The following is a 27,470-nucleotide window of genomic DNA, read 5'->3' as shown; positions in this document are numbered from 1 at the left end:
TGCGTTCGTGGTTTCTCTCGTGTGTATAGAATCTATACACACGAGAGAAATCTCTCGTGTGTATAGAATCTATACACACGAGAGAAACCACGAACGCAGTTGGTTCTTCTGTTGCAGGCATGTGTTTGGCCAGCTATGTGGGGCGGGTTGAGCATGACCTATGAACCAGGAAGTACGGGAATCGGTGTGTGTGTGCTGTGCTCTGGTGGTGGAAGTGTGAAAAATAAAGTTGACCGGAAGCAGCCGTTCGCCGTGTTCTTTTTTGGTATTGAAATCCTTAAGCAAAGATTGATTTAAGCTGCTCGATATTGTTCTATAATATAGAACAATGTCGAGTGCATTATTGCCCACTTTTAATGCAGTTCGGCGCAGGATCGGATATATCGACAGTCCGGTTATATCGATATTTTTTCCGACTCCCGACAATATCGATATAACGAGACTTTACTGTATTATCTTCAATGCTTTTGCTTCTGCTATACCCTCCACTTTTTCAGTACTTTGGTTCCGGTTTTCCACACCAAAATATCTGATAAAACATTCCACTGTTCTGAAATATCTTTTTTATTTTTCTATACACAAAATAAGATAAAAAATAAATAAACAAATTAAGAATAAAGACAATAAATCAATCAATCAGTAATAAATAAGTAAAATAATAATAAAACAGCAAGTAAGAAAAACGTAAGAAACCACATACAGTTGGTAGAGAAATGATTTTTTTCAGATTCAAATGTACAGTATTAACAGTTATTTAACCTTTAACATGAACATTAATGAAACTTAATAATTTGACCCAATTAGCAAGTTAGCATCGTACTCAGTTCCATCTGGGAGCAGCGTTGTAACTTTAACAACATGTTTGATATTTGAGATGCTTTATCTTGACGTGTATTTTCCGTTTTATTCCAAATCATTCCCTGCATTTATTTTGTACCCAGCGTCATAAGCCTTTAGCTTCATTGCTAATCCAAAGCAAAACAGGGGCGGGGTAACAGGGTAGGGTAACAGTACGGGCGGGGCAAAATCATGTTAATTGTGTCTGGTGTGCACACAGCTTTAAGCTGTCATTTCAACATTAAACTTTCGTATCAAGGTGGGGGACGGGCCACGAGTTTGAGACCCCTGGATTACAGTGACATGGCAACACATAGAAGCTGAAATTGTTGGACAAAAAAAAAACAACCTACACTACTGGAAGCGATGCAGCCAAGAAACACAAAATGAAGAAAATAAACATCCGGGAATTAAAGTTTGTGGAATAAACACTAGAATTTATATTTTAAATGTAGCTCAGTGCATGTGATAGCGTTTAGGCCAGCAGAGAAGACTTTGCTGGCCCTTACCACACAACCACTGGCCTGTATCAATGCGTACATTAGCTCACATGAACGATAGACAGTGTCATGGTTTTCCGATTCACATCCAGAATAATTTATTTATCCCGTCAGCGGCAATTAACTTGGACAGCTTGAATGAGGTACACGCATAATTCCGTACTTAACGTACACAATAAAGGCATAGACCATAAAAACATAAACATAAAACTGCAGGAAATTCAAACGGCAGATTGCCAAGCTGAAGATGAAGGATTTGCATGAGTTGAATCGTACCGACGGACGTTCTGAGGGTAGCGATCGAAAACATGACCAGGTGACACCAGGTTGCTTTTCTTGGAAGATTTTGGTCCCGGAACGCTGCCAACTTCCTGTTTGACCCCTGTGATTTTTGGAACCAGGGGTTCCGCAGCCTTCAGGGTGAGGCAGCGGAACCAGCAGATGAAAAGAAAAACACCAGAGATTTCCATAAATTATAAATCATAAAATTGTTGGATACATAAAAAGACTTTCACATATGCTGTAAATTAATTCTCTGTCATCCTTTTTTTCCTTTTTAATTTATCTTATTCAAGATTTAGCGTTCATAAATGTTTGGTTATTTTGATTGTTTTTGCAATTTTTCATGCGGAAAACGCATCTCATTCACGCTAAGTTGGTAATAATTGATAAATATATGACCATACAAAGGCGGCACGGTGGTCGAGTGGTTAGCGCGCAGACCTCACAGCTAGGAGACCAGGGTTCAATTCCAAGTGTGCATGTTCTCCCCGTGCATGCGTGGGTTTTCTCCGGGTACTCCGGTTTCCTCCCACATTCCAAAAACATGCTAGGTCAGGGGTCTCAAACACGTGGCCCGTGGGCCAAATGTGGCCCGCAGGACACTAGTTGAAAGCCCCCGCCTTGATATGAAAGTTTAATGTTAGTGCGGCCCATGCAAGTTTGATATGGATGCTGTATGGTATCATGTACCCAGAAAAAATTATTACATGCTACATGCAACATGCTAGGTTAATTAGCCTCTCCAAATTGTCCATAGGTATGAATGTGAGTTTGAATGGTTGTTTGTCTATATGTGCCCTGTGATTGGCTGGCCACCAGTCCGGGGTGGACCCCGCCTCTTGCCCGAAGACAGCTGGGATAGGCTCCAGCACCCCACGCGACCCTCGTGAGGAAAAGCGGGAGAAAATGAATGAATGCATTGCACTGCCTTTTATTTAAGGGTGTTTAAAAGCGCTAACATTCCATATAACTCAAAGGTTGCTTAGGTGGTAATTTAAGTCTGAGTTCTGACTTTGGACTCACAACACATAGTCAGAATGAAACCGCTAACCTGAGAACCACCTGTATATGATATATAAGTGTCATTTCAGGTGGTGCCCCCCCCCCTCCCCCATGCCTGCCTCCTGTGTACTTACATGGAGAGACTTGTTCCACCGGCTCATTATGCATGATAGTCCCAAGTCAACATGGCCTTGCTCCATCTAAAATCAATAATTGCTCCTTTGGCTTGTAGCTGCAGTCCGGTCCACAATGTTATCTTCACACCAGAAAACAAGGCTGTCATCCGGTCTGCCAAAAGAGTTTTCGTCATCAGAGATTATTGACATTTTTCTGGAGAAAGAAAGAACAGCAAAGCAAAAAAAAAAACAACAACAATCCGACACTGCAGCTGGATTATGTAATAAATGCAACTATTAGCATAGAGACGTGGTCAATGGTGGGTGGTCATCAGGGGTTCTGTACTGCATAGGTTTAGGTCTGAACCGTTGGGGAAATAATCTCAATATTGTTTTCATTTAAAATGTTAATTTTAGACTCCATCTGGTTGCTAGTTAGTCCAATTAGCCTAACATCCAACATGCGTGGAATGTGACGGGAAACTGGAGAAAACTCAAAACTCAAATGACATGCAAACTCCACCCAGAGATGCCCAAACGGAGATTTGAACCCAGGTCTTCCCAATGTCCTGACTCTATGGCCAAGTAACCACTCATCCACCGTGACTGAAAAAGTCATAAACGGGTTATTTATTCTTTAAAACACATTGCACGGGCGGCACGGCGGTCGAGTGGTTAGTGCGCAGACCTCACAGCTAGGAGACCTGGGTTCAATTCCACCCTTGGCCATCTCTGTGTGGAGTTTGTGTGTGGTTTTCTCCGGGTACTCCGGTTTCCTCCCACAGTCCAAAAACATGCTAGGTTAATTAGCGACTCCAAATTGTCCATAGGTATGAATGTGAGTGTGAATGGTTGTTTGTCTATATGTGCCCTGTGATTGGCTGGCGACCAGTCCAGTGTGTACCCTGCCTCTCGCCCGAAGACAGCTGGGATAGGCTCCAGCACCCCCGAGACCCTCGGATAGGCTGGGATAGACTCCGCGAAAAGGGGTAGAAAATGAATGAATGAACACATTGCGCTTCTCCGATGCTGCAGGGGTTCGAGACAGCTGTTAGCTAGCGAGCTAACCAGTTAGCTTATAATTTATTTCTTCTAAATTTACAAAGCCAAAAACATACCACTTCCACACGGAATAGGAGTCTGTCGTCCTCATGCCATCATGCGGTGTTAAGGTAATATCATGGAAGGTAGCGGCTTAATGTTTTGTCTCATTACTGCCACCTAGTGACCAGAATACTACATACATATCACTTGTATTATACTATATTTCGACCAAGAGTAACTATAGTCTACCATGAAACTGTGATCAATTATTTGTTCATTGCTAACGAAATTGCGTTTGCATAGCAGTGAGATGCCAGGAACATTTATGTCAGTCGCCGCCGCCGCGACGTTCCGGATGAGCCGCACTCGCTTCCTTAGTGTGACATTCCACAGACATTTAAGACATAATAGTCTTGGGATTAGTTAGCTTTAATAGGCTTAGTGATCAGCACTGATTTGCTCACGTCCCGTGTTTAATATGTTGACACATTTTGTCATTAACTTTGTTTACTTCCTGTGTTTGGCATTTATTTATGGTGTTTAATGGCTGGAGGGAAAATAAATGGGAATGTGTAACAATAGTGATAAAGTGTCAAAATAAATGGATAAGTGAATAAATCAAACAAATACAAAATAATTATTAAAAATGTCTGGTTAACATCGGTTCGCCAGTGATGGAGGTAGTGGTGTATTTTTTTTGGGTGGAAAAAGTGGTGTTTGGAGCCAAGGAGGGACAGAACCTTTAAGCCAGGGGTCTCAAAGTCTATTTACTGGCGCTCGGGTTAGGGTGAGACTGGGCCGCATCAATAAATTAATAAAACGCATTTATTCAAAACAAAAACATTTAAAAAAACTTCGCCTTGGTTCCAATTTTCTACAAGAAAAGCTCTGATAAAACATTCCACTGTTCTCAAATATCTTAATTTTTATTTTTCTACACAAAATAAGATGAAAAATAAATAAACAAATCAAGAATAAAGAAAATCAATCAGTAATAAATAAATAAATATAATAATAATAATAAAACGGCAAATAATAAAAACTTAAGAAACCACATATAGTTGGTGGGTAGACAAATGATTTTTTTCAGATTAAAATGAACAAAGCATTATTAGAGCCCTGTAGACATGACAAAACACGACTATAGTCACATTTATACTCTTTTTATTTACAACATATTGCGCAACTGCAGGGTCTTGAGACACATGCTAACTCGCAAACTAGAGCGCTAGCAACCTGAACGGTAGCCTTCAAGTTATTTCCTTTAAACTTAAATAGCCAAAAACTTACCACTTCCACACGGATAGGGAGGATAACTATTAACAGTTATTTAACCTTTAACATGAACATTAATCAAACGTAATAATTTTTTCTGGGTACATGATACCATACAGCATCCATATCAAACTAACATTAAACTTTCATATCAAGACGGGGGCCTCAAACTTAGTGTCCTGCGGGCCACATTTGACCCGCGGGCCGCATGTTTGAGACCACTGCTTTAAGCAATAATTGTAAAATAATAATAAGTGAAATGTATGGCTTGATATTGTTGAAGTTGGCACGCACGCCTCCGCTGTTGTTGAATAATTCATCATTTGCGGCCAATTTAATGTTCCTCCGTGTAGTAAAAGCAGTTGTTTTTAGTGTTAAAAAAGTAATTTAGCGTCTCTAAATCCAGTCGTTTATGGGTAGTGTGCTGAAAAGGACACATTTTGTGCCATCCCGTTGAGTATACTGTAGTATTGCAGGATAAAAGTAATATTTGTGGTGTTTTTATGTGTGTTTTCTAAATGAAGAGGAAGTCCTAATTGTTGTATTCTTTGTTTTGCAGGGTCTGGATGACTCAAGGCCTTGCTGTCATTTTCCAAAGGTAGAGAGGTGGAAAGCTTTTTCCCGGACTGGCATCGGGATGGTGCCTTCATGGACTTTGACTTCTAAGGAATACTGAATTGATGGAAGGAATACCATATTGATAAGATAAGTCTTTCTTCCCCGGCGTGGATATAACACAGAGACCTTTCCATTTTGGATTTGTCCCGCCCTCCTGCTACCTGTTTTAGTGACGATGCGTGAAGATGTCACAGGTGAGTACGTGCAAGGCTAATTGAATCTTGGAAAGACAAATGACCGATTATGGAGTAACGGCTCGGCGGAGGCAACATCCGAGGACAGGCTTCCGACTGCTTCCGCTCTGTGCCTGCGGCGGGAAAATGCCGTCCGCTTTGGAGCGTCACACGAACAAATGTCGGTCTTTTCTGTGGGTGCTTCTACTGCTCAGTCACGCGTGCGGCGGCGTACTCGCCGACAAACTCGACGACAACGACCTCGTGGTCGCGACCCCGAACGGGAAGCTGCGAGGCATCAAGAAAGAGTTGAACAATGACATCCTGGGCCCCGTGGTACAGTTTCTGGGCGTCCCGTTTGCCGCCCCGCCTACAGGCCCCCGCCGCTTCCAGCCACCTGAGCCGTTGGTGCCGTGGCCGGAGATCCGCAACGCAACGCACTTTGCCCCGGTGTGCCCTCAGAACATCGTGGACGGACGCCTTCCGGATGTGATGCTGCCGGTGTGGTTCACCAACAGCATCGACGTGGTCTCCACGTACGTCCAAGACCAGAGCGAGGATTGCCTCTACCTTAACATCTATGTTCCCACGGAAGACGGTAAGTCAGTCCACGGACTACGGGGGTAATGGTTGGCATCCGAGGTTTCTGGTAAAGTCCAAACCTACTTAGAGGACAAACGTTTTTATGTCTCGGTAGAGCGCATGACTTTGAGCATGTTTCATTCGCATGACGTGTCATCAGTCGATAAGCGTAACTGTGAGTGTTTTGGTTTTTGCTCATCAAACAGTATTCCAGCTTTTGACATTCCCATGCAATGACGTCGCTGTCGGATGATGCAAACAAAAAAGCTCTTGTTATTCCTGACTCAAGCAGTCGCAGCCAGGATGCGGTGTTTGTCCTTCGGCAACAAACACTGCACCTCAAGTTTGCACCTCAAACACTAATTGACAGCCATGTTGTAGTTTATAAAAACTACAACTATTTGTTGTTTGAATGCTGAAGAGCTTGGACACACGGACACTTTCACACAGCAGGTCAATTCAGATTTTTTTATTTCTCATATGTGATATCGGATTTTGTCATGTCGGTCTGAACGGTACAGGCCTCGTTTGTATGTCGATAGAAATCCCATCCTATTTTTGTGTCCCATGCGAAAAAAAAAAAAATCAGAAATTGGGCAATCATACACTGGAATTTGAACATAGTTGTATCAGTCATAAAAAGTTTAAGAGAAGTATCATTGGACAATTAAGTCACATTTATTTAGAAATGTAATACACAGAATTAAAGACCAAGAATCTGAAAAGGCTATTTATTCAACTATATAACACAGGGGTCTCAAACACGCGGCCCCCGCCTTGATATGAAAGTTTAATGTTAGTGCGGCCCGCGCAAGTTTGATATGGATGCTGTATGGTATCATGTACCCAGAAAAAATTATTACGTTTGATTAATGTTCATGTTAAAGGTTAAATAACTGTTAATAGTTATCCTCACTATCCGTGTGGAAGTGGTAAGTTTTTGGCTATTTAAGTTTAAAGGAAATAATTTGAAGGCTACCATTTAGGTCGCTAGCTCTCTAGTTTGCGAGTTAGCATGTGTCTCAAGACCCTGCAGTTGCGCAATATGTTGTAAATAAAAAAAAGTATAAATGTGACTATAGTCGGGTTTTGTCATGTCTACAGGGCTCTAATAGTTTTTTTTTATTTTAGTCTGAAAAAAATAATTTGTCTACCCACCAACTATATGTGGTTTCTTAAGTTTTTATTATTTGCCGTTTTATTATTATTATTATATTTATTTATTACTGATTGATTGATTTTCTTTATTCTTGATTTGTTTATTTATTTTTAATCTTATTTTGTGTAGAAAAATAAAAATTAAGATATTTGAGAACAGTGGAATGTTTTATCAGAGCTTTTCTTGTAGAAAATCAGAACCAAAGCACTGAAAAAGTTTGTATATTTTTCTGTTTTTAAGAAATGCGTTTTTTTGGGGGGGGGGAAACCTGATGCGGCCCAGCCTTGCCCAGACCCTAGCTCCAGTGGCCCCAAGGTAAACTGAGTTTGAGACCCCTGATATAACGTGACGTAACATAAAAACATTCAACATTCAAATTACCTTCCACAGCCGTGAGAGGCGCTCAGAAATGTGGAAGAGATCAGGAGCTTGGTGAACTTGCTTGTTGGAGTCGCTGGCTTGTTATGTTGATTTAACCCTTTTCAGCTTCCCGGGTATGTTCTTTATGCTATTGTCTAGTTCAGGGGTAAACTTTTTGACTCGCGGGCCGCATTTATTTAACAAAATTGACAGGGGATCAGACTATATATTTTTTTACACATATAATTCAATAATCCACCTGGAATTATTGTATCTGTATGTGTCATGCAATCTGCTATATGTGTTTTTGTAAACAGCAGACCACATCAAATAATGTGATGCCAGGTTGTATGTTAAAATTTCAACGGGCGGGCCGTATTTAAACACTTGGCGGGCGGGGTGTGGCCCCCGAGCCGTAGTTTGCCCACCCCTGAACTACACAATAGCATAAAGAACATACCCGGGAAGCTGAAAAGGCTTAAATCATAAACATAACAAGCCAGCGACTCTACAACAAGCAAGTTCACCAAGCTCCCGATCTCTTCCACATTTCTGAGCGCCTCTCACGGCTGTGGACGGTAATTCCCACCCGTTGGTTTGATCAGTCCGTATGAATTAACTTTGGGAAAACTACTTCAATTATATTTCATATTCATATAAGTCGTGGCTTAAATGGGAAGGCCCGGAAAAGCCTGGAAAATATACTACTGTATGTTATTCCGCCTCATTTTTTCACACTCAACTATTCCCACGGTTCGATTCAAACCATTCCAACATGAAAACATTCAGCATATCCAGGAATTCTACGCTATACTCTTTTTCACGTTCCAAAATGTTTTCCAATCCAAAAGTTTCCAACGTAATGACATTTTTCCACATTTCTCAAAGCATTCCAGCATCAAAACATTCAATTGCCACTTTTTCTGTAATTCCACATATTCAGTCCAGGATTCCCGCTCTTCAGCATTCTCACAATTTCTCCACAAATTTCCTTCCGTACTAATTTTCTAAAATCCGGTGGTTCGTTGAGTCGTGCTATGACAACACTGCTTTTTCATTTCCCCCATCTTTAGTTCTGTTTTTATGGTAATGTGTTATGTTTCTATTTGTGTGTGTGTGTGTGTGTGTGTGCATGCTAAAACATCTGTGCATTTTGTGTCCAGGGGGCCACATGTTATTTTTTAGTGTTCTATTCATTTTACAGTCAAAAGAATATCCAAGGAATGTGCAAGAAAACCTGGCAAGAAAATGTGTAGACATGGAGGTATGTATTATTAAAATGCAAATACACCAAGAAAGAACAGACCACTGTGGGCTACCAGAGAGGGAGATGGACAGGTAGAAAAACAGGCCGTGAGTTACGATGTGGAACATGAGCTATGTGGGAGGTGTCTTCAGTTGGAGGCACGCACACACACACACACACACACACAGATAAGAAAATGTTTCTTTTGCCGAGTGTACATAAACACGTTTTGACCGTGGGCCACATCACAGTAAAGGCCGCTTAGAACCGTATTGATATTGATATCATATTATTCATATTGCGACGAGTGGTTAGCGTGCGGGCCTCACAGCTAGGAGACCAGGGTTCAATTCCACCCTTGGCCATCTCTGTGTGGAGTTTGCATGTTCTCCCCGTGCATGCAGGGGTTTTCTCCGGGTACTCCGGTTTCCTCCCACATTCCAAAAAAACATGCTAGGCTAATTGGCTAACTCCAAATTGTCCTGAAGACATTCGGTTGAGCTGGTTTCATAATTATACCTCTTGAGTGTTAAGTTGGTGTGTGATGAGTTTAGTGTTCTTTGTATGAACACTAACACATTCCAAAAACATGCTAGGTTAATTGACTCCAAATTGTGCATAGGTATGAATGTGAGTGTGAATGGTTGTTTGTCTATATGTGCCCTGTGATTGGCTGGCCACCAGTCCAGGGTGGACCTCACCTCTCGCTCAAAGACAGCTGGGATAGGCTCCAGCACCCCCATGGCCCTTGTGAGGATAAGCAGTAGAAAATGAATGAATAAATGAATGATTCGGTTGAGCTGGTTTCATAATTATACCTCTTGAGTGTTAAGTTGGTGTGTGATGAGTTTAGTGTTCCTTGTAGGAACACTAACACATTCCAAAAACATGCTAGGTTAATTGACTCCAAATTGTGCATAGGTATGCATGTGAGTGTGAATGGTTGTTTGTCTCTATGTGCCCTGTGATTGGCTGGCCACCAGTCCGGGGTGTACCCCACCTCTCGCTCCAAGACAGCTGGGATAGGCTCCAGCACCCCCCACGACCCTTGTGAAGATAAGCAGTAGAAAATGAATGAATAAATGAATGATTCGGTTGAGCTGGTTTCATAGTTATACCTTTTGAGTGTTAAGTTGGTGTGTGATGAGTTTAGTGTTCCTTTTAAGAACACTAACACATTCCAAAAACATGCTAGGTTAATTGTCAGGCCCTCCTTACATACGGTAGGGGAGCAAATGTTTATATTTTATGTAAGCTTTCATTGTTCCAGACACAAAAGTATCAACAAAAATACATTTTATAAAGTATTTCTTTGTTTCTTTTGGCTTCTTCCTGGTTACCGAGTCGCCACAGCGGATCTTTTTCATCCAAATGCTAATCTGGCTTGAGCCCTTTAAATTCCGGAAGAATACCGATGATTCTTAATGATGTATAATGCTTATAAATGATAAACATATAATATTTACCGTTATTGAAGGCACTCTTGTTGGCGAAGATGGGGAGGAGCAACTTTGCCAAGATTTTCTTCTTGAATTCAGTCGTATTTCTCACCTTCTTGACCGAATTGCTGCCACTCCCAACATTCTTTGGCTCCGTGCTGGGTTATTTTATCAATATCAATATGTGGGAGGCCTGGTTTAGGTGTTCAATCATACCCAATCATGCCGGGGTACCACCGAATACAAGTTTAAAATGTGTCTTTTTAGCAAAGTGCGACAGTAACAATCACATTAAGATAAGGATGTCATCGTCTTATATAAAGATATCAAGTAAATGTGTTTTTTAAAATGATTTGTGAAATATATTTCATAAAAAAGCAATTCTCTTTATGAAAAAAATAGGACAGGACATTTATGACTACCTAAAGCATGGGTCTCGAACTCAATTTACGTGGGGGCCACTGGAGCTAGGGTCTAGGCAAGGCTGGGCCACATCAGGTTTTCCAAAAAAAAACAAAAAAAACGCATTTATTAAAAACAGAAAAATATACAAACTTTTTCAGTGCTTTGGTTCCGATTTTCTACAATAAAAGCTCTGATAAAACATTCCACTGTTCTCAAATATCTTAATTTTTATTTTTCTGCACAAAATAAGATGAAAAATAAACAAATTAAGAATAAAGAAAATCAATCAGTAATAAATAAATATAATAATAATAATAAAACGGCAAATAATAAAAACTTAAGAAACCACATATAGTTGGTGTGTAGACAAATTATTTTTTTCAGATTAAAATGAACAAAGCATTATTAGAGCCCTAATAACACGACTATAGTCACATTTATACTCTTTTTATTTACAACATATTGCGCAACTGCAGGGTCTTGAGACACATGCTAAACTAGAGAGCTAGCGACCTAAACGGTAGCCTCCAAGTTATTTCCTTTAAACTTAAATAACCAAAAACTTACCACTTCCACCCGGATAGGGAGGATAACTATTAAGTTATTTAACCTTTAACATGAACATTAATCAAACGTAATAATTTTTCTGGGTACATGATACCATACAGCATCCATATCAAACTTGCGCGGGCCGCACTAACATTAAACGTTCATATCAAGGCAGGGGCCTCAAACTAGTGTCATGCGGGCCACATTTGGCCCGCGGGCCGCGTGTTTGAGACCCCTGACCTAAAGTGTCTAAAATGGGATTAATGTGGATGGTATGATATGATATGACTATATTACATCACATAAAATCACTGATGTGGGCAAAGACTGGAATGATGTGGTAGTATTCACAGTACAGTATGTAGCAGCAGACACAGTAAGAGTACATGTTTGCCGTACGCCAAGATAGATAGAAAGAAGATAACAAGTGTGAAGCAGAGGGGCGGACGTGTCATGATTCGGAGCTTCTGTGCTGCAGCGGGGGCTTGGCAGGACCGCCGTCATAGAATCCAGCATGAATTCTTCATTGTATCAGAGGGAGCCTGAAGAAAACATGAGCGCATCTGTTGAAAAATTGAAGCCGAAGCGGAGGTGGCTCTCGGAACATGACAATGACCCAAAATATGGCAGCAAAACCACCAAGGAGTAGATCCAAAGAAAGACCCGGGAGAGGTCTGGAGTGGCTGAGACAAAGCCCATTTCTTTAGGGACGCTGTGGAGTGATTAGAAAACGTTTGTGCACGCAACAAAACCCTCAAATGTCACACAGCCGAGGGAACTGCATAGATGAGCGGACCGGGGAGGAGGGGGGTAGAAAAGGTCTTGTTGAGGAGCTTTTACTCGAGGGGAATTCATATTAGTACACGAGTTGTCCTTTTTCCTCTGTAGGAATTTATATCTTTGTAATGGTAATGGTTTAATTTCATTTGAACATGCATCAGATTCCAATTGAGTGCATCCCATAATCAGTTCCCAGTTCCACATGTCCAAAAGGAGTAGGAAGAAGCAAAGCTTATTAAATCCTACCCCTCCATCTGGTACTTTTACAATCAATAACTGTTACATTTGTTCACTTCCTGCTTTCTATAATACAGTTTAAGGTTTTTTTTGTTGTTTTTTTGTTTTTTTTTTTTTTTAAATAATGTACCTTGTACCGAAGTACGAGGTGATATGATTATTATTTTTTGTTGTTTTATGCATTATCATTACCGGACAAAATAATACCATATTTTCCACACCATAAGGCTCCGCACCAAATAATGTACCTCGTACCGAAGTACGAGGTGATATTATTTAAAAAAAAAAAAAAAAAAAATTTTTTGTTGTTTTTGCATTATCATTACCGGACAAAATAATACCATATTTTCCGCACCATAATACCATACCATATATATATTCGTACTGTACTTATTACGTATTGTTCTCTGATTGGTTTATCGTTGCTGGTATACATACTGTATGTATTATGTATTGTTATCTGATTGGTTTATCATTGCTAGCATACGTACTGTACTTATTATGTATTGTTCTCTGATTGGTTTATCGTTGCCGGTATACGGACTGTATGTATTACGTATTGTTATCTGATTGGTTTATCGTTGCTAGCATACATACTGTCCTTATTACGTATTGTTCTCTGATTGGTTTATCGTTGCCAGCGTACATACTGTACTTATTACGTATTATAGGACCACAAGAACAGACCCAGACAACACGGAACATGACAAGCCTAACCGTAAATAAAACATCCTGTCTACAATGACTTAAGAGGATGGTGTAAAACGTGCAGTGGACACGCCGGGTGTAACTCACAGAGCTGACGTCCAATTAGGACGTTAAATGCGTGGCGGTAGTGAATAATAGTGAATAAAGGCTGGGAAAGGTTACTGTCACAAGCATCTCTTTTATGGCGGACATTTATTGTTCCCATTCCGTCGATGCCTTGGCTTTGTCAGATAGCTTCCGCTAACAGCTAGGTGGATGATGTGTAAAAAATACTGAGAGAAGGGGGGGGGTGGGTGTTGGTTGCTAGCTAGAAGGGAATGTGAGGTTAATGCAGGCGGAGTTCATACAAATGCTCTTATTTTGGAAAGCTATGATGGGGATCAGCTATGATGGGGCGGTCGAGTGGTTAGCGCGCAGACCTCAAAGCTAAGAGACCAGGGTTCAATTCCACCCACGGCCATCTCTGTGTGGAGTTTGCATGTTTCTCCGGGTACTCCGGTTTCCTCCCACATTCCAAAAACATGCTAGGTTAATTGGCCACTCCAAATTGTCCATAGGTATGAATGTGAGTGTGAATAGTTGTTTGTCTATATGTGCCCTGGGATTGGCTGGCGACCAGTCCAGGGTGTACCCCGCCTCTCGCCCGAAGACAGCTGGGATCGGCTCCAGCATCCCCTGCGACCTTTGTGAGGATAAGCGGTAGAAAATGGATGAATAAATGAATGATTCGGTTGAGCTGGTTTCATAATTATACCTCTTGAGTGTTAAGTTGGTGTGTGATGAGTTTAGTGTTCTTTGTAAGAACACCAACACATTCCAAAAACATGCTAGGTTAATTAGCCACTTCAAATTGTCCATAGGTATGAATGTGAGTGTGAATGGTTGTTTGTCTATATGTACCCTGTGATTGGCTGGCTGGCGACAAGTCCAGGGTAAACCCCGCCTCTCGCCCAAAGACAGCTGGAATAGGCTCCAGCACCCCTGCCCCGCGACCCTCGTGAGGAAAAGCGGTAGAAAATGAATGAATGAATGAATCTTACTTGATTGCACAGCGGTCGAGTGGTTAGCGCGCAGACCTCACAGCTAGGAGACCAGGGTTCAATTCCACCCTCGGCCATCTCTGTGTGGAGTTTGCATGTTCTCCCCGTGCATGCGTGGGTTTTCTCCGGGTACTCCGGTTTCCTCCCACATTCCAAAAACATGCCTAGTTAATTAGCCACTCCAAATTGTCCATAGGTATGAATGTGAGTGTGAATGGTTGTTTGTCTATATGTGCCCTGTGATTGGCTGGCCACCAGTCCAGGGTACAATTTGAGTTAAACAATACAAGTCACACTTTTTCCGAACTCTTAAATCCTGCTAGATGAAATATAACGTTCTACAGTGGCCACGGGGGGGGGGGGGGTTGGTGAAGGCTCTGAGGACCAGATGTGATTGACGGATCAGCAACAAATTGGTCATCTTACGTCATCTTATGCTAGCTTTCATTAGTAGCGAGTCGCTGTACATTGGGTACCTGAAATAGATGTGAGATGTTCTTTAGCGGAATCAAAGCTAATCATTCCAACAGTCACTCTTGGAAATGTGTTTTTCCTGCTTGATCATAACAGCCCCAGCTTCTGGTTCTGTGTCGCGGCAAGCTAATTGGGGTGAGGAGTGTATGGGTAGTAAGACAATGTTTTGACAAATGTTCCTGGGTGAGGCTTTTATTTCCGCGTTCAACACCAGCCGATCGCTGCCCTCGCAAACACTCCTCCTCTGTCCCGTATCCCGACTCGTTGGCACTGAAAGGGCTCACACATCACATCTGACTGTTGGGGGCTCATCTGCATGAGGCAGGGCAGCCCTCCGTTCTCTACGGGGGTGTTGAGGGACAGTTGAAGTGGGCTGAAGTCAGACTAGTTGTTAACCTACGTAGATGTCCTGTAGTTTGTAGGAACATATAATAAATGTGTCTAAAGCAGGAAGGCTTTCACTAACAGATGAGACCATGTTGGTTCAGGACCAGGATGAGTTTGGCACAAGCAACTTCTTGGCGGTTTTGTCGCTAAATCTGCCGACATTACAACTCCCCTTGATGAGATATTTTCCCAGCGACAATTCTAGCGACTTTTCCTGGGCTGGATAGGAGTCCCCCAGTCCAAAGACAGGTCCCCCTCCTCCCCCCAAGATCCAAAAACAGGTCCCCGCGTCCAAAGACAGGTCCCCCTCCTCCCCCAACATCCAAAGACAGGTCCCCCCATCCAAAGACAGGGCGCCGCGTCCAAAGACAGGTCCCCCTCCTCCCCCCAACGTCTAAAGACAGGTTCCCCCATCCAAAGACAGGTCCCCGCGTCCAAAGACAGGTCCCCCTCCTCCCCCCGACGTCCAAAGACAGGTCTCCCCCGTCCAAAGACAGGTCTCCCTCGTCCAAAGACAGGTCCCCCCATCCAAAGACAGGTCCCCCCCCCCAACGTCCAAAGACAGGTCCCCCTCCTCCCCCCAACGTCCAAAGACAGGTCCCCCTGCCCAAAGACAGGTCCCCCCCTCCAAAGACAGGTCCCCCATCCAAAGAAGGTCCCCCTCCTCCCCCCAACATCCAAAGACAGGTCCCTCCATCCAAAGACAGGTCCCCCCGCCCAAGACAGGTCCCCCCGTCCAAGGACAGGTCCCCCTCCTCCCCCCAACGTCCAAAGACAGGTCCCCCTCCTCCCCCCAATGTCCAAAGACAGGTCTTCCCCGTCCAAAGACAGGTCTCCCTCGTCCAAAGACAGGTCCCCCCATCCAAAGACAGGTCCCCCCTCCCCCCAACGTCCAAAGACTGGTCCCCCTCCTCCCCCCAATGTCCAAAGACAGGTCCCCCTGCCCAAAGACAGGTCCCCCCCTCCAAAGACAGGTCCCCCTCCTCCCCCCAACATCCAAAGACAGGTCCCTCCATCCAAAGACAGGTCCCCCCGTCCAAAGACAGGTCCCCCTCTTCCCCCCAAAGTCCAAAGACAGGTCCCCCCGTCCAAAGACAGGTCCCCCTTCTCCCCCCAACTCCAAAGACAGGTCCCCCCGTCCAAAGACAGGTTCTCCTCCTCCCCCCAACGTCCAAAGACAGGCCCCCCCCCGTCCAAAGACAGATCCCCCTCCTCCCCCCAACGTCCAAAGACAGGTCCCCCTGGCCAAAGACAGTTCCCCCCCATCCAAAGACAGGTCCACCCCGGCCAAAGACAGATACCCCCCACCCAAAGACGGGTCTCCCCGATCTGTGATGCCGAGGGGGTAGAGCTCTAAAACGCAAAGGTCTCATTTGCCAATGTGTGGTGGGAGAACTTAGAGAATCACTGGCCGAGATAAAGTTATTTTATTTTCAAATTTTGGCCAATTTTAGATGAACAAACCAGCCAGTAGCTACCTTTCTTACTTCTGCTTTTTATGTGGAAAATGTTCGGACACTGCTGCTATTGGCCATCTCATGGTCTCCTCCGCCATACTACGTGACGTTATCTTGACGATGGTGACCGGATAGTCCGAATATTCACGTCTGCTAGTGCTTGACTGGTGTACAAGAAAAGCTAACAAAATTCCAACACCAAATTGCAAAAACTCCCAGTCAGCCTTCACCGTCTGCATTTCCTCACGATGTTGTTATTGGTGGACGACTTAGTCCTAGATCTTCCATTGGTGTTGGCAGGCAGTCAGGCTCTTTTAGAGGATCACATCTCCTCTAAATCCCCGTGTCTTTGCTTTTGTTTGCTCTTAATTCTGCTTGGAGAAAATATCCACAGCTCTTTTCTTCTTCAGCGCCGCAGTTGAAGACCAGTGTTGGGAGTAACAGGATTATTGTTTTTCAGTAACGGGTAATTACACCCTCGTATCCAACAGCTGTTATCCGCTCATCGAGATGTGACGTTCACAGACCAGTGGAGTCGTTTGAACCGCTCATTTTGTTGAACGATGATTTACAGTCGGGATAAGATAATGAAGCTAAAATGTACACCTCTATAACGTTTACACGTGATATTACAAACATGCTAGGTTAATTAGCGACTCCAAATTATCCATAGGTATGAATGTGAGTGTGAATGGTTGTTTGTCTACCCCGTGCCCTGGGATTGGCTGGCCACCAGTCCAGGGTGTACCCTGCCTATAAATATTATAATATTATGACTTTATTTCCATAATAATTTCACTTTTCTCCAACCTAATTTTCCAGAAATTCATTTAGTTTTGTTAGTTTCTCATGATTTTACAACTTAAAACGAAAGTACATATATTATTATAAAATATTTGGACTCATAATATTACATAACATGTATTCTCGTATAATTGGGTCATTTTTTGTCTCGTTTTAATACGATTTTTCTCTTAATATTTTAACTTTATTCTCGGAAAATTCCAGCAGTTTTTTCCCCTTTTTTTCTAAATGTTCTTGTCATATGAATGATTTTCTTCCCATCATATTTGGATTATTCTCTGGAGATTAGAACTCTTTGCCCAAGCGACTTTTACAAAAATGACAACTTAAAAAAAGACATATTTTTTATATATAATAATAATCATTTTTCAACCCACCCTGTGCATGCGTGGGTTTTCTCCGGGTACTCCGGTTTCCTCCCACATTCCAAAAACATGCTAGGTTAATTAGCCACTCCAAATTGTCCATAGGTATGAATGTGAGTGTGAATGGTTGTTTGTCTATATGTGCCCTGTGATTGGCTGGCTGGCCACCAGTTCAGGGTGGACCCCGCCTCTCGCCCCAAAAAAATGAATGAATGAATTTCATCACTGGATGTGGACTTCCCACAATCCATCCACTTTTTACGGCTTATCCCATTCAGGGCGAAGTGCGAGCTGGAGTCAGTCCCGGCTAACTCCACCCACCTGGAACAGGTGACCAGTCGGTGACGGGACACAATGGGACAAAGGAAACATTCACACTCACATTCACAGCTTCATTGAGTGTGAAATGAAATCACGCTGGCTGCACGACACCAACGACGCCATCAGTCAAACTCCCACGATGCTAAAACAACATGATGACGTGTGATGAAATCAACAAATACTTTCTTTGTTCCATAATCCAATATTGTCATCATCATAAAACTATTTGATTCCGGTGCCTTTGTGTGTGTCCGCATCAAATATACTATACTTCTTTTTTTTTTTACTTTTCTTTTCCTTTTCTTGTGAGAAGAGGACCTTTTTCCATACAAATGTCGAAAAAAGTCGCCTTCTTGTCAAATTGTAATTAAAATCCCTAATGCGGTAAAGGCTCCAGAAGCCTTTTAAGAGACCGTATTATCAGCCCCCCCCCCCCTCTCAGAATTTCACAGGCTTTTTTTTAGATTGTCGCAGCCTTAAATGCCTGATTTCACGGGAGCTTTTCCTTCCAAAAAAAAAAAAAAACATAGTGGATGTTGCAGAAGAGTTAAATGGGAACATCTGTTGAATAGTAATCAATTAAAGAAACCAAAAGAAGGAGAATCGGTCCTCGGTGTTTAGCCAGATGAGGATGATCTGTTGATGCGTGTTGTTTTCCATGAGACCGAGACCGACCAAATCAATACCCGGCAACGTTAGTGGTTTGGTCCGCGAAATATCGCAAAAGAGGCTAAACTCTCCATCTTTGCTATTCAAGGTCAAAGCTGATGCGGGTGAATATCAAAGATAATATGTCTGCTTTTATGGATGACTAAGAAAATGAAAAAAACATACATAAATCGCACTGGAGTATGAGTCGCATGTTTTGCGGGTTCATTTCCCGTATTTTCTGGACTATAAGTCACTCCGGAGTATAAGTCGCACAAGGCCAAAAATGCATAATTTGAAAAAAACATACATAAGTCGCACTGGAGTATGAGTCACATTTTTTGCGGCTTTATTTACCGTATTTTCTGGACTATAAGTCACTTCGGAGTATAAGTCGCACAAGGCCAAAAATGCATAATTTGAAAAAAACATGCATAAGTCGCACTGGAGTATGAGTCGCATTTTTTGCGGGTTTATTTACCGTATTTTCTGGACTATAAGTCACTCCGGAGTATAAGTTGCACAAGGCCAAAAATGCATAATTTGAAAAAAACATACATAAGTCGCACTGGAGTATGAGTCGCATTTTTTGCGGGTGTATTTACCGTATTTTCTGGACTATAAGTCACTCCGGAGTATAAGTCACACGAGGCCAAAAATGCATAATTCGAAAAAAACATGCATAAGTCGCAATGGAGTATGAGTCACATTTTTTGTGGGTTTATTTACCGTATTTTCTGGACTATAAGTCACTCCGGAGTATAAGTCGCACAAGGCCAAAAATGCATAATTTGGAAAAAAACATACATAAGTCGCACTGGAGTGTAAGTCGCATTTTTTGTGGGTTTATTTACCGTATTTTCTGGACTATAAGTCACTCCGGAGTATAAGTCTCACAAGGCCAAAAATGCATAATTAGAAAAAAACATACATAAGTCGCACTGGAGTATAAGTCACATTTTTTGCGGCTTTATATACCGGATTTTCTGGACTATAAGTCACTCCGTAGTATAAGTCACGCAAGGCCAAAAATGCACAATTAGAAAAAAACATACATAAGTCGCACTGGAGTGTAAGTCGCATTTTTTGCGGGTTTATTTACCATATTTTCTGGACTATAAGTCACTCCGGAGTATAAGTCGCACAAGGCCAAAAATGCATAATTCGAAAAAAACATACATAAGACGCACTGGAGTATGAGTCGCAATTTTTGCGGGTTTATTTACCGTATTTTCTGGACTATAAGTCACTCAGGAGTATAAGTCGCACAAAGCCAAAAATGCATAATTCGAAAAAAACATACATAAGACGCACTGGAGTATGAGTCGCATTTTTTGCGGGTTTATTTACCGTATTTTCTGGACTATAAGTCACTTCGGAGTATAAGTCTCACAAGGCCAAAAATGCATAATTAGAAAAAAACATACATAAGTCGCACTGGAGTATAAGTCACATTTTTTGCGGCTTTATATACCGGATTTTCTGGACTGTAAGTCACTCCGGAGTATAAGTCGCACAAGGCCAAAAATGCATAATTTGAAAAAAACATACATAAGTCGCACTGGAGTATGAGTCACATTTTTTGCGGCTTTATTTACCGTATTTTCTGGACTATAAGTCACTCCGGAGTATAAGTCGCACAAGGCCAAAAATGCATAATTTGAAAAAAACATGCATAAGTCGCACTGGAGTATGAGTCGCATTTTTTGCGGGTTTATTTACCGTATTTTCTGGACTATAAGTCACTCCGGAGTATAAGTTGCACAAGGCCAAAAATGCATAATTTGAAAAAAACATACATAAGTCGCACTGGAGTATGAGTCGCATTTTTTGCGGGTGTATTTACCGTATTTTCTGGACTATAAGTCACTCCGGAGTATAAGTCACACAAGGCCAAAAATGCATAATTCGAAAAAAACATGCATAAGTCGCAATGGAGTATGAGTCACATTTTTTGCGGGTTTATTTACCGTATTTTCTGGACTATAAGTCACTCCGGAGTATAAGTCGCACAAGGCCAAAAATGCATAATTTGGAAAAAAACATACATAAGTCGCACTGGAGTGTAAGTCGCATTTTTTGTGGGTTTATTTACCGTATTTTCTGGACTATAAGTCACTCCGGAGTATAAGTCTCACAAGGCCAAAAATGCATAATTAGAAAAAAACATACATAAGTCGCACTGGAGTATAAGTCACATTTTTTGCGGCTTTATATACCGGATTTTCTGGACTATAAGTCACTCCGTAGTATAAGTCACGCAAGGCCAAAAATGCACAATTAGAAAAAAACATACATAAGTCGCACTGGAGTGTAAGTCGCATTTTTTGCGGGTTTATTTACCATATTTTCTGGACTATAAGTCACTCCGGAGTATAAGTCGCACAAGGCCAAAAATGCATAATTCGAAAAAAACATACATAAGACGCACTGGAGTATGAGTCGCAATTTTTGCGGGTTTATTTACCGTATTTTCTGGACTATAAGTCACTTCGGAGTATAAGTCTCACAAGGCCAAAAATGCATAATTAGAAAAAAACATACATAAGTCGCACTGGAGTATAAGTCACATTTTTTGCGGCTTTATATACCGGATTTTCTGGACTGTAAGTCACTCCGGAGTATAAGTCGCACAAGGCCAAAAATGCATAATTTGAAAAAAACATACATAAGTCGCACTGGAGTATGAGTCACATTTTTTGCGGCTTTATTTACCGTATTTTCTGGACTATAAGTCACTCCGGAGTATAAGTCGCACAAGGCCAAAAATGCATAATTTGAAAAAAACATGCATAAGTCGCACTGGAGTATGAGTCGCATTTTTTGCGGGTTTATTTACCGTATTTTCTGGACTATAAGTCACTCCGGAGTATAAGTTGCACAAGGCCAAAAATGCATAATTTGAAAAAAACATACATAAGTCGCACTGGAGTATGAGTCGCATTTTTTGCGGGTGTATTTACCGTATTTTCTGGAGTATAAGTCACTCCGGAGTATAAGTCACACAAGGCCAAAAATGCACAATTAGAAAAAAACATACATAAGTCGCACTGGAGTGTAAGTCGCATTTTTTGCGGGTTTATTTACCATATTTTCTGGACTATAAGTCACTCCGGAGTATAAGTCGCACAAGGCCAAAAATGCATAATTCGAAAAAAACATACATAAGTCGCACTGGAGTGTAAGTCGCATTTTTTGCGGGTTTATTTACCGTATTTTCTGGACTATAAGTCACTCAGGAGTATAAGTCGCACAAAGACAAAAATGCATAATTCGAAAAAAACATACATAAGACGCACTGGAGTATGAGTCGCATTTTTTGCGGGTTTATTTACCGTATTTTCTGGACTATAAGTCACTTCGGAGTATAAGTCGCACAAGGCCAAAAATGCATAATTCGAAAAAAACATACATAAGTCGCACTGGCGTATAAGTCGGCCCAAGATCGACTAAATCAATACCCGGCAACGTGGTTTGGTCCGCAAAATATCGCAAAAGAGGCTAAACTCTCCATCTCTGCTATTCAAGGTCAAAGCTGATGCGGGTGAATATCAAAGATAATATGTCTGCTTTTATGGATGACTAAGACGTGTTTAAATGAAAAAAATGATAAAGATAAATTCTGCGCGATAAGCTGCTACTTTTTTGCAGGCTTTGAACTCTTTGAGTTAAACAATAATGGGGCTAATTTTTGCTACAGTCATTTTAGTTCTTATGATGCTTAACTATAGAGTCAGGAAGCACCGTATTTTCTGGACTATAAGTCGCTCCGGAGTATAAGTTGCACGAGGCCAAAAATGCATAATTAGGTAGAAAAAAACATACATAAGTCGCTCTGGAGTATAAGTTGCAGGAACAGCCAACCTATGAAAAAAAGTGCCACTTATAGTCCGGAAAATACGGTATTAGCCTGAACTTACTTATTTGTGCTACTTTTTGTAAACTTTCATAAATATGATCTTTTTCTTCCTGTAGTATTATGACTTTAATCTATGACTATATAATCTAATATTATGACTATTTTCATAATTGTATAACTTTTTTTTAACCAAAATTCCCCCAAAAGAAGTCATTATTTGATTTGTTTGTTTCTCATATTAGGATTTAAAAAATACATATTTTTGTCTTTAATATATCAACATTTATGGTATTTTTTGTCTTAATAAAGTGGAACCTTGGTTAGCATCCGCCCCAGTTAGCGTGTTTTTTTTTGGTAACCTCAAAATTATATGCTACAATTTTGGTTCTGTTTCTCTATGCATTCTGGAATTCCATAGTCCGGACTACAAGTTGCTCTGGAGTATAAGTCACACAAGGCCAAAAATGCATAATTACGGAGAAAAATAAACATACATAAGTCGAATTGGAGTATAAGGGGCATTTTTTGCGGGTAATTAAATTTCCAAACTACTTGACCAAAACAGACATTACGTCCTCTTGGAAGGCAAGTTCTAACAATAAAAGAATAGAGAACATGCTAACATATGCTGACACAATGCTTATTCAGCTACACAAAAAATAAACATGAACAGAATAGGTGTCCGGTGTTTATGGAACATAAAAAATTTTTTCATTTATAAGTCGCTCTGGAGTATAAGTCGCAGGAACAGCCAACCTATGAAAAAAAGTGCTACTTGTAGTCCAGAAAATACGGTAGTCAAGTGGACGCTAATATCAGGTTTTGATGTCTTATGCAGCCATCTGGTTTCCATGTGACAAATCTTAAGTACGTTTGATCAAGTGTAAAATGACTTCTGCTTGGCAGCTGTTGAACTCTGATAGGAAAAAAAAAACAAACTTTGTCTTAAGCTAAGACAAAGCTAAGAAGTAACTAAACACTGGTTCTAGCTAGGATTGCAAGGTTTATGGTCTGTGTTTCTATGTAAACATCCCTTCTTACAATGTGGACATCTGCAGCTTATAAATATGTCGGGGCGGCTTACATTCAGATGCGCTCAAAAGTCCGTAACCTATTGTACTTATTGATAAATTGCATAATAATTATTGCAGCTCTAGAGACAAATTAGCACATTCATTGTGCCAATTAAACGAACATTTTCGAGTTGTCCCTTGCAATATCATGGTTCCATTATTGCTCTCTCGCTATATCACTTTTTTTTCAGAAATTATTTCGTAGTAAAGTATGATCTTTTATTAGTCCAAACATATTTAAATACAAGTGATACGTAGTATTCCTGTCACTAAACATTGAGACATTAGCTTACATTACATTACCTTAACACAGCATGAAGTCCGCCATGGCAGTCATAGAGTGTAGAAAAAATGCTACCTAATTAGCTAGCTAGCCTGCTGGGAGTTGCAATATGGAATAAACAATGACTAATAGGAGTGTAAAGGTGACTATAGGGGTGTTATTTTTGTGTGTACAGGGCTCTAATAATTTTTAAAAACGTATTTAAAAAGTCATAAACAGCTAGCTATAAAAAATCTATTTATTAATATTGAATACTACATTACTGATATTCATTTTGGTATCGCAGTTTGGTCTGGAATCAGTTAGCCGATTAGCCAACGCAATGAAACGGACATTGTCCACGCATGTTTTGTCGCTTGGCTATCGTTAGCTTTCCTTTGTGTTCCAATATGTTGCACATCCTTTAGAACACAGGAAGCGCCAAGCGTGCTACTTCCTGGTGACTTTTGTTGGCGAAGAACAAACACGATTGCACGTTGGCTTTGGTGGGACGCTATCTGTTCATCCAAAATGATCGATTAGCCAAATTTCGGGGTAATTTTGCGGGGCTTTGCGAGATCCTGTGAGATCCTGAGGGGGGTGTGATTGTCTTCTTCTTCTTTTTTCATCTTTTGAAGCTGAACATGTTTTTGATGATGGTCTTTTCCTCCTTCCTTTTTCTTCTTCTTGATCTTCATAGGTCCCATTACAAAGAAACACTCTGATGATTTAAGTGATAGTGACCGCGCAGCAGACGAAGGTATTTTCTACTAACAAGATGGTTTGCATGAATTATAAAACCAGTACACTCAACCTCCCCCACCCGTCACCCCCACCCCCATATTTGCATCTTTTTTCTTTTTATTTTTTTTCTTCTTCTTTTTTGCAATTCCTGTCATTTTTTTAAGCAATGGAATTTTTTTCTTGTAAAACTATTTTGGGGCTGAATATTTTTTTTTGCTTTTCAGCTATTTTGAAGCTTACATGTCAAAATTGTTGTCTTTGACAATGTAACTTGTCCTGTTCTTTCTTACTTTTTTTTCTTATGTTGCATTCAGTTTTGTAAATATGGATCACAACAGCTCGCAACATGTTTTGCATGACATGACATTCATTATCTATTTCATTTGAAATATAACAAGAGTCATGACCGGCTTGCAATCGCAGTAACAGGAGGTTGAAATGTGAGGCATCTGAACTGTAACGCTGTCTTTAGTGAGTCAACACGTAAACTCAGGGGTCTCAAACACGCGGCATTAGTTTGACAAAACATTCCACTGTTCTCAAATATTCTAATTTTTATTTTTCTGCACGAAATAAGATGAAAAATAAATAAACAATCAAGAATAAAGAAAATCAATCAATTAATAAATATAATAATAATAATAATAAAACGGCAAATAATAAAAACTTAAGAAACCACATATAGTTGGTGGGTAGACAAATTATTTTTTTCAGATTAAAATGAACAAAGCATTATTAGAGCCCTGTAGACATGACAAAACACGACTATAGTCACATTTATACTCTTTTTATTTACAACATATTGCGCAACTGCAGGGTCTTGAGACACATGCTAACTCGCAAACTAGAGAGCTAGCGACCTAAACGGTAGCCTTCAAGTTATTTCCTTTAAACTTAAATAGCCAAAAACTTACCACTTCCACACGGATAGGGAGGATAACTATTAACAGTTATTTAACCTTTAACATGAACATTAATCAAACGTAATAATTTTTTCTGGGTACATGATACCATACAACATCCATAACAAACTTGCGCGGGCCGCACTAACATTTAACTTTCATATCAGGGCGGGGGCCTCAAACTAGTGTCCTGCGGGCCACATTTGGCCCATGGACCGCGTGTTTGAGACCCCTGGTATAGCGCTTTTAGAAATACTCAGACACTACAGAAAATGGAGTTGAATAAAAACAAGTAAATGGAGTAAAATATACGTTAAAATACAACATCCATCCATTTATACACAGTTAAAACATGAGTAACGACAAATGATGCATGTTGAGTAATGATATTTCTAATCCCCAACGCGTGTGTATGTGTCCTTGAACGCAACGTCTGATCTGAATGACTGCCAAGAGAAACAGCATCCCACCTCCAAATTTCAGCTTGAGCAATGAGCCTTGTCAGAAATTCACCCGCAAGATGTCAGGACAGAAAGTCGCACTTTCAGGGGGGGTTGGGATAGTGAATGCCTGTCATTGGTTAGTGGGGGTCGTTTCGATGTAACATTAACAATGGATGATTGCCATCAATCATAATTATGATGAGAAACAGCAAAGGTAAGACAAGTCGTCGTCATAAGCGCTTGTTGTTGTCGTTATGTCCGGTGAGTTTGAGCGGTAAAGGAATATACTGGTGGTGTTTATAGTGTCTGGTTTTATACTGGTTATACTGGTTTATACTGTTTGTGACATTTATTCATTTTCATGCTTGCGATTTGAATATTCCTAAAATAGTTTTTGCTGAGCTTTTAGCTGGCGTTGGTTGACTTGCATGGATGTATAGCAGGGGACTCAAACACGCGACACTAGTTTGAGGCCCCCGCCTTGATATGAAAGTTTAATGTTAGTGCGGCCCGCGCAAGTTTGATATGGATGCTGTATGGTATCATGTACCCAGAAAAAATTATTACCTTTGATAATGTTCATGTTAAAGGTTAAATAACTGTTAATAGTTATCCTCCTTATCCGTGTGGAAGTGGTAAGTTTTTGGCTATTTAAGTTGAAAGGAAATAACTTGAAGGCTACCGTTTAGGTCGCTAGCTCTCTAGTTTGCGAGTTAGCATGTGTCTCAAGACCCTGCAGTTGCGCAATATGTTGTAAATAAAAAGAGTATAAATGTGACTATAGTCGTGTTTTGTCATGTCTACAGGGCTCTAATAATGCTTTGTTCATTTTAATCTGAAAAAATAATTTGTCTACCCACCAACTATATGTGGTTTCTTAAGTTTTTATTATTTGCCCTTTTATTATTATTATTATTATTATTATTATTATTATTATTATTATTATTATTATTATTATTACTGATTGATTGGGTACATGATACTATACAGCATCCATATCAAACTTGCGCGGGCCGCACTAACATTAAACTTTCATATCAAGGCGGGGGCCTCAAACTAGTGTCCTGCGGGCCACATTTGGCCCACGGGCCGTGTGTTTGAGACCCCTGGTTATGACGTTGCAGCCCAAAAGTTGAAATAAATGTAGCTAATAAGCTATGACTCGGCCACCTCTGTTGTTGTAGTCAATCCATCTCAGACTCCTCCGAATCTCGTCGTTGAATAATCGACTATTCTAAGTCTTTATATTTGCTAGCCTGAATTTGGAGCTGTTGCGGCAACGCATGGTTTATTTTCGGCGAATTGCGTCTGCAGTGGGAAAAAAATCCAGATGCAAACATAGTAAGAACAAACAGGATTTTCACGATTTCCAACCGGGC

At 40.9% G+C, this 27,470-nt stretch overlaps 1 protein-coding gene across 7 annotated transcripts in view; it reads left to right on the top strand.

Moving 5' to 3' along the window:
- Positions 1–27,470, top strand: part of nlgn1 (neuroligin 1) — a 45,557-nt gene that overhangs the window by 3,277 nt on the left and 14,810 nt on the right. For 3 of the 7 annotated variants that reach the window (XM_058072977.2, XM_078790284.1, XM_058072976.2), the window contains 3 exons: positions 5,616–6,445; positions 9,153–9,212; positions 24,703–24,762. In XM_058072977.2, the coding sequence (XP_057928960.2) occupies positions 5,908–6,445; positions 9,153–9,212; positions 24,703–24,762 (658 nt within the window). In that variant the 5' untranslated portion in view covers positions 5,616–5,907. The remainder of the gene's footprint in view (positions 1–5,615; positions 6,446–9,152; positions 9,213–24,702; positions 24,763–27,470) is intronic. The other 4 variants (XM_058072978.2, XM_078790285.1, XM_058072980.2 and 1 more) reach the window with 4 other exon arrangements.

Source organism: Doryrhamphus excisus, linkage group LG4 (assembly GCF_037039965.1).
Source record: "Doryrhamphus excisus strain RoL-2023G ecotype Guam linkage group LG4, RoL_Dexc_Guam_v1.1, whole genome shotgun sequence".
Taxonomy (NCBI): domain Eukaryota; kingdom Metazoa; phylum Chordata; class Actinopteri; order Syngnathiformes; family Syngnathidae; genus Doryrhamphus; species Doryrhamphus excisus.
The sequence above is the reverse complement of the archived record's forward strand: the minus strand, read 5'-3'. Positions and strand labels throughout refer to the sequence as shown.